This window comes from Phymastichus coffea, unplaced genomic scaffold (genome assembly GCF_024137745.1).
Source record: "Phymastichus coffea isolate CEN01 unplaced genomic scaffold, Cenicafe_Pcof_1.1 PCOF00038, whole genome shotgun sequence".
In the NCBI taxonomy this organism is placed as follows: domain Eukaryota; kingdom Metazoa; phylum Arthropoda; class Insecta; order Hymenoptera; family Eulophidae; genus Phymastichus; species Phymastichus coffea.
In genome coordinates this window covers 2,534,855-2,549,926 of record NW_026706849.1, presented here as the reverse complement: position 1 = coordinate 2,549,926, position 15,072 = coordinate 2,534,855, and the positions used below count along the sequence as shown (strand labels likewise).

Sequence of the window (15,072 nt, the reverse complement as noted above, 5' to 3'; positions counted from 1 at the left end):
AAGGGGATAGCTATTGCTGACGGCTACGGAGGCTCAGGACAGTCACCACGTGAGGCGGACTAAGAGCAAGAGAGAAGAGTCTATGCTTTAACAATGGATGAAATAAATGTTGCAAATTTAAAATAATTGAATTCAGTTATTTATTGTACATGCATTAGAGCGTACAAGCTGATAAAAATTAATTAAAAATTATTAAATAATAACGTGTAGTCGAAATAATTATTTGTCACATCATTTTTTCATTGACGTATAAAAGTTACGACTGAAAAAATAGAAGTAAAGCATGGTAAGATTCGCGTGATTTTAATATTTGTTTCCTCATATGAGGTCTTCCGTTGGGCATGTGTTACGTCTACGGTTGACTTAGTTTTAATATTTTATGTTTTGGTCAAAATGTTATCACAGTGTTATTTGATAACACGCAATTTATATTTTGAATATGTGCAAATAAATCGTATGTTGCAAGGCATTTAACAGTCATCCGGGCTCGTATGCCAATCTTCGCACATTTGCTGGTAGTACGTAATGTTTACAAAAGGTATTTGCTCACTTCACAAATGTTTTTTTCTTGCCTCTCGCGTCGTATTATTAGCGACGATTGATGCGTTCCGGCTTACCTTACCAATTGAGTCAGGTGTGAGTCAAAACAAATAGTGTTCGCTATTTCAATTAGTAATGCGTGAGCGATATAAATACAAGAGCCGAAAATATTCGTAAAGGAATTCGTTCCAGTGTTGAATCTTAGCGAGTAATACGTAAGCGTCGACTGTCCTATTTTTGGGAATGCGTCGTGATTAACACGAGGAAATGAATTTTTTCTTTGGCTTTCTACGGCTTTCCGAAATTCGTACGGTAACATCAAGCATCATCGTCAATCATTTAGATTTCACTCAAACAAGCAGCGATTCTTGGTTAAAAAGAATATCCATTTCATCGGAAACAATTAACAATTCGCATACTAGCTTAGTATTCCCCAAGGGGCGATTGATTTATGATTAGCGATAAATCGCAGACGCGTGCGTGTCAGAGCTGTTCGTGCTTTCTTTATTAAAACTGCAGCAACGCGAGCAGCGAATAAATAAGGAGCGTTGAAGTCTTGCATTCTTCCAGTTGCAGTATACGTGTAAAACGTTATGCTCGCGAAACAAAGACGTTCTGGTCGAATCATGAAAGATCTTCGATATCTAATAGAAATTGTTTGAGCGTTGCCCATCGAAGTTGATCTATCGTACGATCGTTTACTCTGAACGGCCCCATTAGAGGATCAACAATGCTGCTCTGCGCTCGAACCCTTTTGCAGCTCAATGAAAACACCCGCGATAAGCAAACACAGTTCAACGTGCAAAACTTTCACCTCGATATATATATGCACGTACACACATATGTAGGGATCCGGTTTTCTCAGCTGCGAGTGTACAGAGACAGAAGAGTGTGGCCTGCCGCGTGTGGCACATCGTTACTCCTATATACATTTTATTGTGGTATGTGTGTGTGTGTGTGTAGAAGACACAAGTCGTCGGTTTCCCATGGCTTCGCTCCGCGGCGCGACGACATTTTTACAGTTAGCCGTGAGGGACACATACGGCTGTCGGTTTTGTCAGCGATTAACGTCGCTACACTAGCTTTTCGCTCGTTACGTTGCACGGCTTGCTCTAGTTCGCGTAATAACTTTCGTTTTTCCTTTTATAGGCTTGGCCGAGGCGCTATCCTTTCTTTCTTCTCCGAATTAGATCGGCTTTTTTTCCCATTCGTTGTGCTAGGCATATTCGTAGAATTTGAAAAACTAGGCCGATTTCGTTGCTTTTTCTACATTGTATCTAACAACAAAAAATAGAATAAGAGCTTCCATTGAAAATTTTGCACAATTGAAAACAATAAATATTTATTTGTAATTTATTTCATATTTTAATTCTCAATAATTCATCTTGAGGCACGCGTTTGTTGTCTTGTCAAACTTACTTATTAAATGGCAAAGAAAAAAGCCAAACGCTCGTACAATGGAATAGTCTAGGCGCGTTCAATTAATCGCGTTGCAAGTCAATCCGCATCCACCTCAGAAACGCGTGACAGGAAAAATGTTGCCTCGCAAAATGCAGAACAATGAACCTCTTGGCGAGAGAAGTGGAATTATTTATCCGATGAGTTGATTATAATTGTCTGGTGTGCAAGGGGGAAAGAGAGCAAACCGACGTATAAATGCTTCGATTCTGACGGCGGCGTCCCTTTTTACTCTGAGAGGGGAGAGGGGGAAGGCTATTTGTCAGAGCCGTGGATGCCTGGCATTTGTCCGATACTCTCTTTGCCCGTCTCTTTCTCTCGAAGAAGACTGGACCAACGAATGCCTGTCGTCACCACGTTATGCACCGAGTAAACACCGCTATCACCGAAAACTCTTCGTTATTCGCATTGTCGGTATGTTCTCACTATTATCAACGCGTGCGCTCAGAAGTAAACCCAGGCGAAGGAGCAATGCCCTTATAGGAAAAAACGCACAGCGCATCCGCGAGGCGGGATTGCTTATATCGATTTCCCAACCGAAGAGAGATTTTCTTCTCAACAGGATGTTAGTACGGAGTGAATCATGTCTTGTTACGTAGACGCGTCGAATGTTCGGAGTTTCTTGCTACTGGGGAAAATGCGTTGGTAAAAGTGGCTTCGATTAATGATGCCGCGCGAGGTGGATTATTCTAAAAGGCTGCGCGTACTTTTCCTTGTTTTTTTCTCCGAGGATTAGAGATCGATTGACACATTGCCGGATAAAAAAATTAATCTGGTTGTGTAATTTCATCAGATTTAACGACTTTTTCAATAAAATTCATGTAATGAATTTAATGCCCATCATATAGCAACAATATTTGGGAAAGTTAAGGACACAGAATTTCCATATCCACGGTCGATTCGTAGAATAGTGCAGTAATGTACTCTACTTACATACCGTATTTGATAACGTCTTCTCGTAATATTAGATAGCTTATGAAGCCTTGGCGTTGCCGCCAAGTGGCAAAGTTGTGAGTTACAATTATCTCCTCAGGGACGCCAGAATTCACAAGTGAATGATCATTTTTGGTGATAACCGCATTAAATTTCGTACATTCGATGCGTTATTATAGCGCGAACGTTAATAATAATTTCTGCATAAAAATTCAGATGAAAGAAATCGAGTGCTCAGAATCACAAGTGCTTGCAAGGTCAATAACCGTGTGCGCGCGCGCGTTACTTTGTTTCTCCCGATCTCTCTCAGCGTTAAATACGTAGGCACGCGAGAGAGATAGACTAAATTAATTCCAGCCGAAAATTCAAACGGCCGCGTAATTAATTGACGCGCCCTATACGAAATAGCCGTAGTATCTATTTGTCTTGGTTGGAGAGAGAGAGAGAGAGAGAGGCTTGTTATTGACGCGTCGACGTGACTCACCGACATGTCATCTTTCCCGGAGAGACACGCGCCTCTGGAAAAACGAGGGGAGAATGAAATGTTAACTTGACTGACGATCACCGCGCCACGTGGATCATTCGAGTAGGAAGTTCGAGCGTTCCAGAAGGTGTTGCATTGTTTGCTTACGTATGATTGCAAGTTATGGAGCAACTCGAGCGGACGTAAAAATTCAATATGAATAGAGGCTTGCACGTACGTGTATCGGCAAAGTCTACTATCACCCACCTGAAACACCAAGAAAAATCTATTGGTTAATTCTGTCGTTGAATTTGTAAACGAAGAGAAAAGGACAAATCGACTTTAATCGCCTTATTTATAAGTCTTCGAGCACACTGTTAATTGAATATTTGAACAGTGAAGCATTCATTAAATCGTTACTCGACTTATAATTGAATTCAATTAAGATTTATTCGAAACACCAACACGCTTCATTGATGACAACTGCTTATACGAAGAAACTGTAGTATCTTCGCCAACCGTCCTTCGCAAAAACTGCTCGAAACAAATTTTTATTGAAAAGAAACAGCGTAATTTTATCATTACTTGAATGCCGAAGCGAGGAAAGAAAAAAAACTGAATTCAATTGGAGAAAAAGCATATCCGACGATCAGGGTGCTCATGAAGACAGGCGTGTGTGACGCCGGGCGCGTTATATGTTTCAATCGTGGATTCGAGTCACGATCCTTTTTATAACAAGGCGAGTGCACACGTCGAGTCACCAAAAAAAAAACCAAGCGAACGCCCTCGTACTACAAGATCTGAGTATATAAAGCGGAATTGATTTTAATCCGTTTCATCTCTCGCACGTAAGTATTTCACCTACGATCTCAGAAATAAAAAATAACCGACACGTATGATGATATACCGGCGCGTATGCGTTCACCGTCCACGAGATTCAGGTTGAACAATTATCTCGTCGATTGCTGCCAAAAGAAAACGGACAGAGCTCCGTCGAGTTTTTTTCTTGAAAATGAAACGCTGAGATTTCTCGTGTTCTACAAGTCTTGAAAGAAGGTCTCGTTAAAAACGCGAAATGGCTCGCGCGGTGTCCGATTTCTATCCGCGCACTGTCGTTGACATGTTCATCACGCTGGGGGGCAGTCGTCGTGCAAAAGCGTCGACTGACGTACAATAAGCGAAGTGCGGAAATAAACTTGAACGATTCTTTACGAAAGCGCGCGCGTGTACGCGAATCGCGTACCGCGCGTATGCAAATCCATCGACTGTCAATGGGCAAGAGAATCAGGCCGTCGGCATATTTTTCGCAAAAACAAATTCGTCCCCCGGAATTTCTCGCGCAATCGTGCGCGATAAGAAAAACGAGTAGCGCCGATTGCATAAAGACCTCCGCGTGGCGTACGGCGCTTAATAATAGCAAGAAAGAGCGGCGCGAGAGGGAAAGCGATAAACGCGCGTAATAGCCCGGAAAGGCGTCATTCTTCGAGGGAGATAAACGAGCGTAGAATTCTACCTAATGAGGAAGCAAAACGGGACACGTACACGCGCCGATGAAATTGGCGAGACTGCCGATCGCTCGGGCCGCGTGCGTTGCCGCAAGATTAATCGCACATCGGGGAAAACTCATGATCGATATAATTGGGTATAGGCGTTTCTTTCGCCCGAATGTCACTCTCGGTTGCCCCCTGTTTTTCACTTAACGAGACGCGATTGAGACGACGACTATGAAAAGCCTGTTGACATGCAGAATGCAGGCTTTAATGAAAGAATTGAATATTCAGTAAAAGCTGGTAGCCGCACGGCTTTGATTCAATCATTTTTCTTGAATAACCATGGGATTATTCATCGAATATGTTAATTTGCTGCGAGTAGTGAATCACAATGCCAATCAAACCAATCAATTTCAACAACGTTCATACAGCTCCGGATATTTTATTTAAATATGATCCAAGTCAATTATCGTTTACGTATCGTTATAAAAATACGTGGTGCAGATTCCCGTTGACCTTTATTAAACACAATAAATCCAACACTTTATTGACAAGTTTTTCTCTGTCTTGGAAAAATAAGCCAATACAGAGTAGTTTCTCGCGATAATTCATAAAGTACCACGCGAGATGAAGAAAAGCAGGAGTTTACATTCGATTAGATATTTATTCGGGGTCACGATCAGTCGTGAAAAAAAAAACTTATTGAATGTTAATGTATCTAAGATCTCTCGCATAGTTTCGCAAAAAAAAAAAACAATGTTGGAACTTAATCATCTCATAGAACGTGGTAGAGCTTCGTCGATATCGAAGCGAAGCATCTAGTGTGTGTGGTTGCATAAAATTCTCCTCTCCAGTCGCCCGCATCCTTTAACAAGGCTTAGTCGCGCGGCTTATCTAGCAGCTTACATAGTACGAGAGCGAGCGCAGGCGGAAGCGTGTGTTCGTTTGCAGAGGTCAATGTTACCGAGAGCGAAAAAAAAGGAGAGAGAGACTGCAGCTCACGACTGTCCGTTCGCGTTTGGCGCGCCGCTTGGCTTCATGAATGTGCGACGACGACGACGGCGGCGGCAGCGGCGACTGCGGCCGGCGAACCGGTCAATTAAATGGCGCACGCTTCACACTCGCCAGCGCGTGTACATGTGTGCGGGTGACGAGCCCAAGGAATGCCTTTGCTGTGGGGTGGATGCACTCGTTCGTTCGTTGCGTCATTCGCACAATTGACCCAAACTTTTCTTTTTCTTCTGTTTTTTCATTTTTGTTTCGCGTGCCGAGAATTTGCGATGCCTATTGGGCGTTCGAATGAGCGTTCGCGTTAAAGATTGCTTCTTTAACAAAATCTAATACCGGTATATAATACTCCACCAGGTTTGAGAAAAAAACTCATTGAGACGCGTGAATATTCATTCTCTCGAGATTGAAAGTGCCAATGTTGAAGAAATCAGCATAGAGTATCCGCTAAGCGCGCTGTACTTGCATTGATATGATCCGAATACGTATACAATATACAAACAATCAAGAAATAATGCATAGAAGAACAGAAAGGGATACTCAACGCGGCGCGACAATCTGACGTTATGTTTAGCAAAGGCAGCCAGGAATAGATCGAAATAAACATATAAGTCAACGCGCGCGCGAGTGCAAGATCCTAGATAAGTGCGCTCTATTGTAAATACAAAACGACGCACGTACGATGAACTCTCCTCTGTGTGTGTGTGTGTGCGTGCGTGCAAAAGCGATGCAAGCTCATTGAATTTTATGAGGCCTCCGCCGCTATACGTCTACGAAACGCTTTTGCTCTCGCAGAGTGCTCTTGCTTTTTATCTCAATCGTGCGCCTATGAAATCGTTGACGTGGGATCGATCGACTATACGTAATAGATGTGCCTCGTCTTGCTCAAAGATTTCAGCTCAGTCGACAAAAAGACGAGTGTTTTACCTTGGCGTGTACAGTTCTTATCGTGGACGAGAGTAATTTGCAGGAAATGGTAAGAGGCACGATCGTAAGTATTTTTATACGTGATCATTCAGTTTCACTATAGGGATCTTATTTACATCTATTTTTATTGTGGATTGAATACATTACAATCAATAGCTTACGAACCCAACGAATAATTATCTTCCTTGATGCGGACTAATTTTACGCGTGAAAAACGAATGAAACAGCAAATGCCTACACGTCAATGAAACTTCCACCTATCATTAAAAATAGTAAATATGATATTTGAAAAATTCAAACGCATTGCAAAGTACCAACTGAAAGGCTAAGAGCATAACCAACCACGAAAACTAAGAGTTTTTTTTCTCATTTCCCTCGTTCGTTTTCAGCGCAGAGACGGTAATTCGATTAATCGAGGCTTGGCACAGATATGGAAATTTCGCGGAGGGAACCGCGCACCGGAGAGCACAATCAAGGCATACGTTTTGCCCGTCGCGTTGGTCGACTACAAGCTCGCGCGTATAAATCAATTTGCGCCTTTCGCCCGGGTAGACCACGAACGGCAAACTTTCATCAATCTTGTTGCCGCTGCTTTCGTAAGGGAACGCGTACGACGATTGGCAGTGCCATGGGAAAACACACGTTCGTTCGATTACAATGGCATTTTTCTTTGTGTTGCTTGTGCAAGCCCAACAACAATAAAAACAACATCGACAACAACGGAATCCTTTTAGTAATGGAAAGCATTCACTCGAGCTAGTTATTGATAGATTATTAAACGCTGACGGTAATGCGATAAATTATACGCGTCGTTATAATTGCAAAAACGTTTGCGCAATGCGCGGACAAAAACAAAACTAGTATGGGTACTCGAAAGAAATACTTGATTCACGACTCGATTCGTAACTTCCGATGCCAATAAAATTCTTCTATTAACGTAGACTCCGCTTTTTTCCCAAGTATTAATCAAAAACTCACCTCGATTCATTGTAAAAAAAGAGCTCGTATAAAATCTTTACGATGATCCCACGTAACGATCATTTTTTTAAGCGGTACGCGTCAGAAGTGTTGTGTGTTCTGTAAGGGAAAGGATACGGAACTAGGTTAATTGCAATTATCTACCTCGTCTAATAAAGACGTTACGTACATTAAGATTTGTTATGGTAGCGTAATTTTATATATGGTCTTTATCACCTTGATACGTCAAATTATTTTAACGAAAACAATAGAATGATGGTTTTATTATGGAAATCCGTAGGATCTTTTAATTAATAAATAACAATACAAATTTTCATTTTTCAAATGTCATTATATCCATTTGATTCCTTAGTTGTTTTGAGCATTAGTCGTATGATGTTTTGTTGAAAAACAAAAAATTTTAATAGTCGACTGGAGGTATGCGAAGTGCGTTTGGACAGATAATTTTTTAACATATAAAGTGGCATTCATTAAAACACGTTGGCATTGATAAGACATGATTCTTTATGTAATCTTCATTGTTTAACAAATTTATTCGTAACGTTACATAAAGTCTGATCAATCGTCCGAACGAATATCTTGTGAGAAAATAAAAGTGGAGTATAAATTCGGATTAATGTTGACGCAAGCAACGAAGAAGGGAACTTCAACTCGAGTATTCTTATTTTACGATGAAGCAATCGCTATGAAAGTTTTATAATGCTCAGCACTTCCAAGAAGCACTGGAAGGCAGCAAAAGCAAAAGTAAATCACTTGGGTGAGTTAATTGCAGGTTAAAACCAACAAAATGAAGAACCTCTTTGCATGCCGCAGCTGAAAAAATGTAGCAATAATAATTGTTGGCGGCGCCTCGGGCCTGATATACTCATACGATTCGAGAGGTTCTTTTACAATGACTGTTTTCCTCTTGGTGCCAACGTCACCATGATGCATATAGGTTGCATAAGCGGAAGCGCACATATATTCAGATTGACGAGTACTCATGCACTTTCTCTGGCTTGACAATCTAACGGCAAGATTTAACCACGCTCTCTGAGCGACTTTTATGAAATCATGATTGTTTGATTTATCCTATTCTTTCGATTTAGTGTTATCGGAAGCTTACGAAGTTTTTGATTAATTTGAATGTAATGAAGCTTGAGAAAAAATATCTTGAAAATGATAATTGATATTGGCGGAATGAAAGAGCAATAGCGACTGCAAACAATATTTAAAGGCAGAACAAAGGACATTCCAGGTGATTTACACGTAACAGTTAACCCGATATGTGTCAAAATTGTATTCTGCAATAAGCTGCGTTAGCGAGCTAAATCGAATGTTATGAATGCCAAGTCGAAATACGTGCAAGATTACCATAATTTTCAGCGATTGAACACGTTTTCCCCGAAAGATCAGTGAAGTAGGTACGTTATAAAGCGTGGTTCATTTCAGAAAAAAGTCAACAGTTTGATTTTTGACGCGGTTTTCAAAAGAAGGCTAAGTACATTAAAAAGTGTTTTTTTGAACAATGTTAGCTGGTTCGCTCTTACTTGCTATGTTAGTCAACAGTGTATCGACAGAAGTGTATTGACGTTATTTGTAGAGCTCGAGAAAATATGAAGAACATATTAATTTTGGTATTACCTCTATTTCTGATTCAGTGCTACTCGCTGCCGATCTTGAAATATAAAAGAGATGTACATAATTTATCAAGCACTTTTTCAGTACACCTTTTCCATTGTAAGAACGAATGTCAAAATTTTAAATCAAATATTTTTTTTGTCGTAGATTGATGGGACGAGCTTTGAAATAGCTGTAGACGTTAGCAAACCTACAGCAGAAAACACATCCGAGATAATAGAAAACGCTGAGCAGAATAAAGAAGAGAATAATGCAAAACACATGCCTACTGTATACTATGGTTTAGAAAGAAGAAACGTATGTATTTGCATTGAACATTTTAGTAAATGCATTTAAAAAATACGAGTAATATAAATAAAGTATTGCAAATAGACTGATGCCACTGACATCGAAATATATTCAGATCAGAGCGACACCGCAACAGGGTACATGCCTGGAGTGATAGAAACCCCTGAGAAGTACGAAGAAAAACATAATGTAAAGCATACCTCTTTACATGTTGTGCAGTACAGCAAAATAAGAGACGTATGTATTTTTTCACTTCAGGCAGCCGTATTCGGGTTTCTACTTACAGAGTATACTCGGCCGACAAATGGGTTCCGCCCGGCGGACCAGCAACTCGCCGCACGCGTAGTGCGCGGCGTATCTTGAACGCGTAAAAAACGCTACTTGTAAATTGCGATAACAGCGGCTTCTAATTTGATAATCCAACATTGAATATGGTTAATCGATAGAGGAAATCTTGAAAAATAGATTGGTTTGTCAAGTTTTGAAAAATATGCAATAGTTAATAAGTTATAAACATGCAAAGATAGTGAAAAATGCTCAATTTTCGACCTTAAAAAATTCATAACTTTGTAAATATGCATTTTACGAAAAAACGACTAAGGACCTTTTCGTCTTAAAATAGTCCAAATTACCTAAAATAAAATTGTCCTGTTCGAAAAAAGCATTTTTTCATAATTTGTTTAATCAATTGCGTTTTAAACAAAACCTATCCATTTCCCGTAAAAATAACCGGCACCATTGGATTCAGCGGGTCAAAATACATGGGAATACATGGTTTTTACCCTTCGCCTCTTAAGTGCATACGGAATCATACCCAGCTCCTGGACTATATTATACTTAAAATATTATAAATTGTCTGTAGTTTCGTCGTATATGACTATTATCATTTACCGACCGATTGTACTCAATATCTGCAAACCCTTATACGGTCTTACCAGAAATAAAACATTTTTTAAGCATCAGCCGCACAACGAGCGACTTCACACCGGAGAGAAAAATGTTTGCATCGCGGGATATAAAAGCCGCGGAAGTTGCTAGGCTGGCTGCTTCGGCTCTTATACTATCCCGCGCTGAAAACATTTTCTCCTCCGATGTAATGGCACTTGATACACTGTTGACGCATAAATAATTAGTAATAATTACGTTTTTAATAAACTTAATATTTTAATAAATGATATTAGAAAAAAATTATATCATTAAAAATTTTGATATTTTAATTTGTATATTATAGGCTAATGAGGATAACAGCAAAACATCTTCAAAGGACAATGAGTCTACGGCAAATAACGCACCACCTGAACCCGCAAATGCTGATGATAAATCTGTTAACAGTCGTAAAACGATACGTAGTGCAATTGACAAACGCTATATAGACTCTGAAGAGGAAGAATACAGTTCAATATTTTCGGGGGAGCCAGTCGATGAAATAACTGATATACCTGTCAACAGTCGTGAAACGATAAGTAGACAAACTCACAAACCAAACAAAAACTCTGAAGAGAAATACATGACTTCACTCTTTTCGGTGGAGTCAACCAATGAACCAATTGTTACATCTGTTAGCAGTCATAAAATGAAACGTAGTCCAATTGGCAAACCAGACAAAGACCCTATATTGGAAAAAGTCCTTTCAACATCCACCGAGGAACCAATCCAAACAACAACTGTTACAACTGATAAATCAGTCGTTACGACGACTGAAACTACAACAAATAAATCACCAATAGTGACCGAAAATGTTAAAGAATTAGTTACCAAGACTTCTTCATCCGAAAGTTCAACTACTGAATCCTCGACGGAATCTCCAGATACGGAGGGACCGGATAAAGACCGTCTAACATCCACCGAGGCACCAATCCAAACAACAACTGTTACAACTGATAAACCAGTCGATACGACGACTGAAACTACAACAAATAAATCACCAATTGTGACCGAAAATGTTAACGAATTAGATACCCAGACTTCTTCATCCGAAAGTTCAACTACTGAATCCTCGACGGAATCTCCAGATACGGAGGGACCGGATAAAGACCGTCTAACATCCACCGAGGAACCAATCCAAACAACAACTGTTACAACTGATAAATCAGTCGTTACGACGACTGAAACTACAACAAATAAATCACCAATAGTGACCGAAAATGTTAAAGAATTAGTTACCAAGACTTCTTCATCCGAAAGTTCAACTACTGAATCCTCGACGGAATCTCCAGATACGGAGGGACCGGATAAAGACCGTCTAACATCCACCGAGGCACCAATCCAAACAACAACTGTTACAACTGATAAACCAGTCGATACGACGACTGAAACTACAACAAATAAATCACCAATTGTGACCGAAAATGTTAACGAATTAGATACCCAGACTTCTTCATCCGAAAGTTCAACTACTGAATCCTCGACGGAATCTCCAGATACGGAGGGACCGGATAAAGACCGTCTAACATCCACCGAGGAACCAATCCAAACAACAACTGTTACAACTGATAAATCAGTCGTTACGACGACTGAAACTACAACAAATAAATCACCAATTGTGACCGAAAATGTTAAAGAATTAGTTACCAAGACTTCTTCATCCGAAAGTTCAACTACTGAATCCTCGACGGAATCTCCAGATACGGAGGGACCGGATAAAGACCGTCTAACATCCACCGAGGCACCAATCCAAAGAACAACTGTTACAACTGATAAACCAGTCGATACGACGACTGAAACTACAACAAATAAATCACCAATTGTGACCGAAAATGTTAACGAATTAGATACCCAGACTTCTTCATCCGATAGTTCAACTACTAAATCCTCGACGGAATCTCCAGATACGGAGGGACCGGATAAAGACCGTCTAACATCCACCGAGGCACCAATCCAAAGAACAACTGTTACAACTGATAAACCAGTCGATACGACGACTGAAACTACAACAAATAAATCACCAATTGTGACCGAAAATGTTAACGAATTAGATACCCAGACTTCTTCATCCGATAGTTCAACTACTAAATCCTCGACGGAATCTCCAGATACGGAGGGACCGGATAAAGACCGTCTAACATCCACCGAGGCACCAATCCAAAGAACAACTGTTACAACTGATAAACCAGTCGATACGACGACTGAAACTACAACAAATAAATCACCAATTGTGACCGAAAATGTTAACGAATTAGATACCCAGACTTCTTCATCCGATAGTTCAACTACTAAATCCTCGACGGAATCTCCAGATACGGAGGGACCGGATAAAGACCGTCTAACATCCACCGAGGCACCAATCCAAAGAACAACTGTTACAACTGATAAATCAGTCGTTACGACGACTGAAACTACAACAAATAAATCACCAATTGTGACCGAAAATGCTCAACAGGAAAAAACAACAGATAAATGTGATGAACCTGTTGAATCTAATCAAGTAACTTCTGCCAATGATATTAACTGTCAATCAACTGTTGAGCCAGTAAGTGACACACAACAAGAGTCGTCAGCTGGCAGAGAAAAACATGGAATGTTTAATGTAAGTTGATACATGTTTTCACTAATCTAATCTTTTCATTTAAAAAGTAATGATATTCATTATAACTTATTTTAATGGTTCAGACATTTTTAAGCGTGGTATGCGGTGCCTCAAACGTGTTGGGTTCTTGGATGCGGTGTGTGGCATACAAGATAGCTGCTTATATCGGAATATGCAAGACCCAGCAATAAATTTCTTACTTATGATACATAGAAATTAATTTATTTCAAGTATTCCTATATTTGAATCAAATTTTTATTTTGTTTCAAAGCACATTATACAATGTACCTGATATTCATTTATTTTTTTTAGATAGGAATCGTAATCGAAATGCCTTCCTCTTTTTTATTTATTCGTAAACGCAAATATCGTGATAATGCTACGAAAGTTTTACAATTTTACTTAACATTACATCTGGGCCACAGCTATTTCCTCATCTAATAGTTAGCTAAGGTATGCTCGATCATTAGCATAAAAGAAAATAAAAAATAAACTCCTGAAGCGTGGAAAAAAACTCTCTATAAATACACTGAGAAAAGTGTAATATAATATAAAAATTACTATTTAATTAAGGAAAACGTGAACATATGCGATGTCTAGGTATTTTTACTATTTTAAATAGTAATTTCTGTGTTGTGTGAAAATGAGATGTTAGGATAAATTTTACTGTATAAAATAGCAAATTTTATTACGCAGAAAACAATTTTTACTACGACAGAAAAAGGCAGATCTTTATATTTACCTATTAAAGCCTAATTAAGTAATTAACCCATTAACGTCCAAAATGTCAAAATTTCTTGCACGTTTTCAAAGTGATTTTTTCCTATGTAATTGGCGTTGAAAAAATTCTTGAACCACATATTCTGATGTAAAATTGCATGCTCTTTCAGAATCCGTTGCCAGAATCATGATAAAACTCACAGAAAAAGAGATATGCTCGATTGAAACATAAAAAATACCTAAATTTTCGAAAAAAAAAATTTTTATTACATAGGAAAAAATCACTTTGAAAACGTGCAAGAAATTTTGACATTTTGGACGTTAATGGGTTAACCTAAGCTAAGACTTATGATTAGTACATAGTAGTTCAAGTAAATTCGCTGAGGGGGAGAAAGATTTTTTATTCGAAAAATTTCGGCAGTGACTAGGTCTTGAAACCACGACCCACGACTTTCGCTTTACCAGCCAGACACCCTACTGATTGAGCTATCACTGCTTCAATGTATAATTGTACTTTCTCAAATCCAACTGCAGACATTAAAAATAGCTCCGCAATGTAAGTACAATCTCGCATGAGTGGATAGAAAGGGACGGTACATGAAATAATTTAGCAGATACAAATCTATCACTATTACTTTGTCATCTTATTCTGTTCATCATATCAAGGTTTGTTTACTTTACACTATCGCTACAATCTAAACATCGTTATTTCATTAATTTGAATACGCGTCTTCACGCAGATCTAACGGATACGTGTTACACTTTCAATCGCATGAGCCTATAAATGAAATTTATTCTATACACTATTAATTTTCGCTATAACTCAACTTATTTCAATCGCATGAGTCCATCAATTAAATCCATTCTATACACTCTTAATTTTCGCTATAACTCAACTTTTATTTACACGACGCGAAGGACGCAACGTCGCTCAGTATCGTTGCTCCTTCACACACCATGCTGACATGGATACATACGGGATGATACTCCGTCCGACAGGCTCACTGCTCGAGTTCTTCAAAGCACTCCAGATCGGTTGACTCCAGTGAGACGTTCGCGAAGTAACTTGTGGTCTTGTTCGCAGAAAGAACGGCCTTCCGGGCAGAATGCCGCACTCGATA

The 15,072-nt window shown here is 39.4% G+C and overlaps 2 protein-coding genes across 3 annotated transcripts in view; one reads left to right on the top strand and one right to left on the bottom strand.

Annotated features, from left to right (window-relative positions):
- Positions 1-15,072, bottom strand: part of LOC131663778 (cell adhesion molecule 3-like) — a 132,235-nt gene that overhangs the window by 39,484 nt on the left and 77,679 nt on the right. The window lies entirely within an intron of this gene.
- Positions 9,313-13,467, top strand: LOC131663777 (mucin-2-like). 2 transcript variants are annotated; one of them, XM_058934397.1, is made up of 5 exons: positions 9,313-9,473; positions 9,565-9,714; positions 9,790-9,942; positions 10,937-13,231; positions 13,315-13,467. In XM_058934397.1, the coding sequence occupies exons 1-5, from the start codon at positions 9,393-9,395 to the stop codon at positions 13,420-13,422; spliced, it is 2,787 nt and encodes a 928-aa protein (XP_058790380.1). In that variant the 5' UTR covers positions 9,313-9,392; the 3' UTR covers positions 13,423-13,467. The 2 variants fall into 2 exon arrangements, with proteins under 2 accessions (XP_058790380.1, XP_058790381.1); XM_058934398.1 differs by having other exon boundaries at positions 9,378-9,413.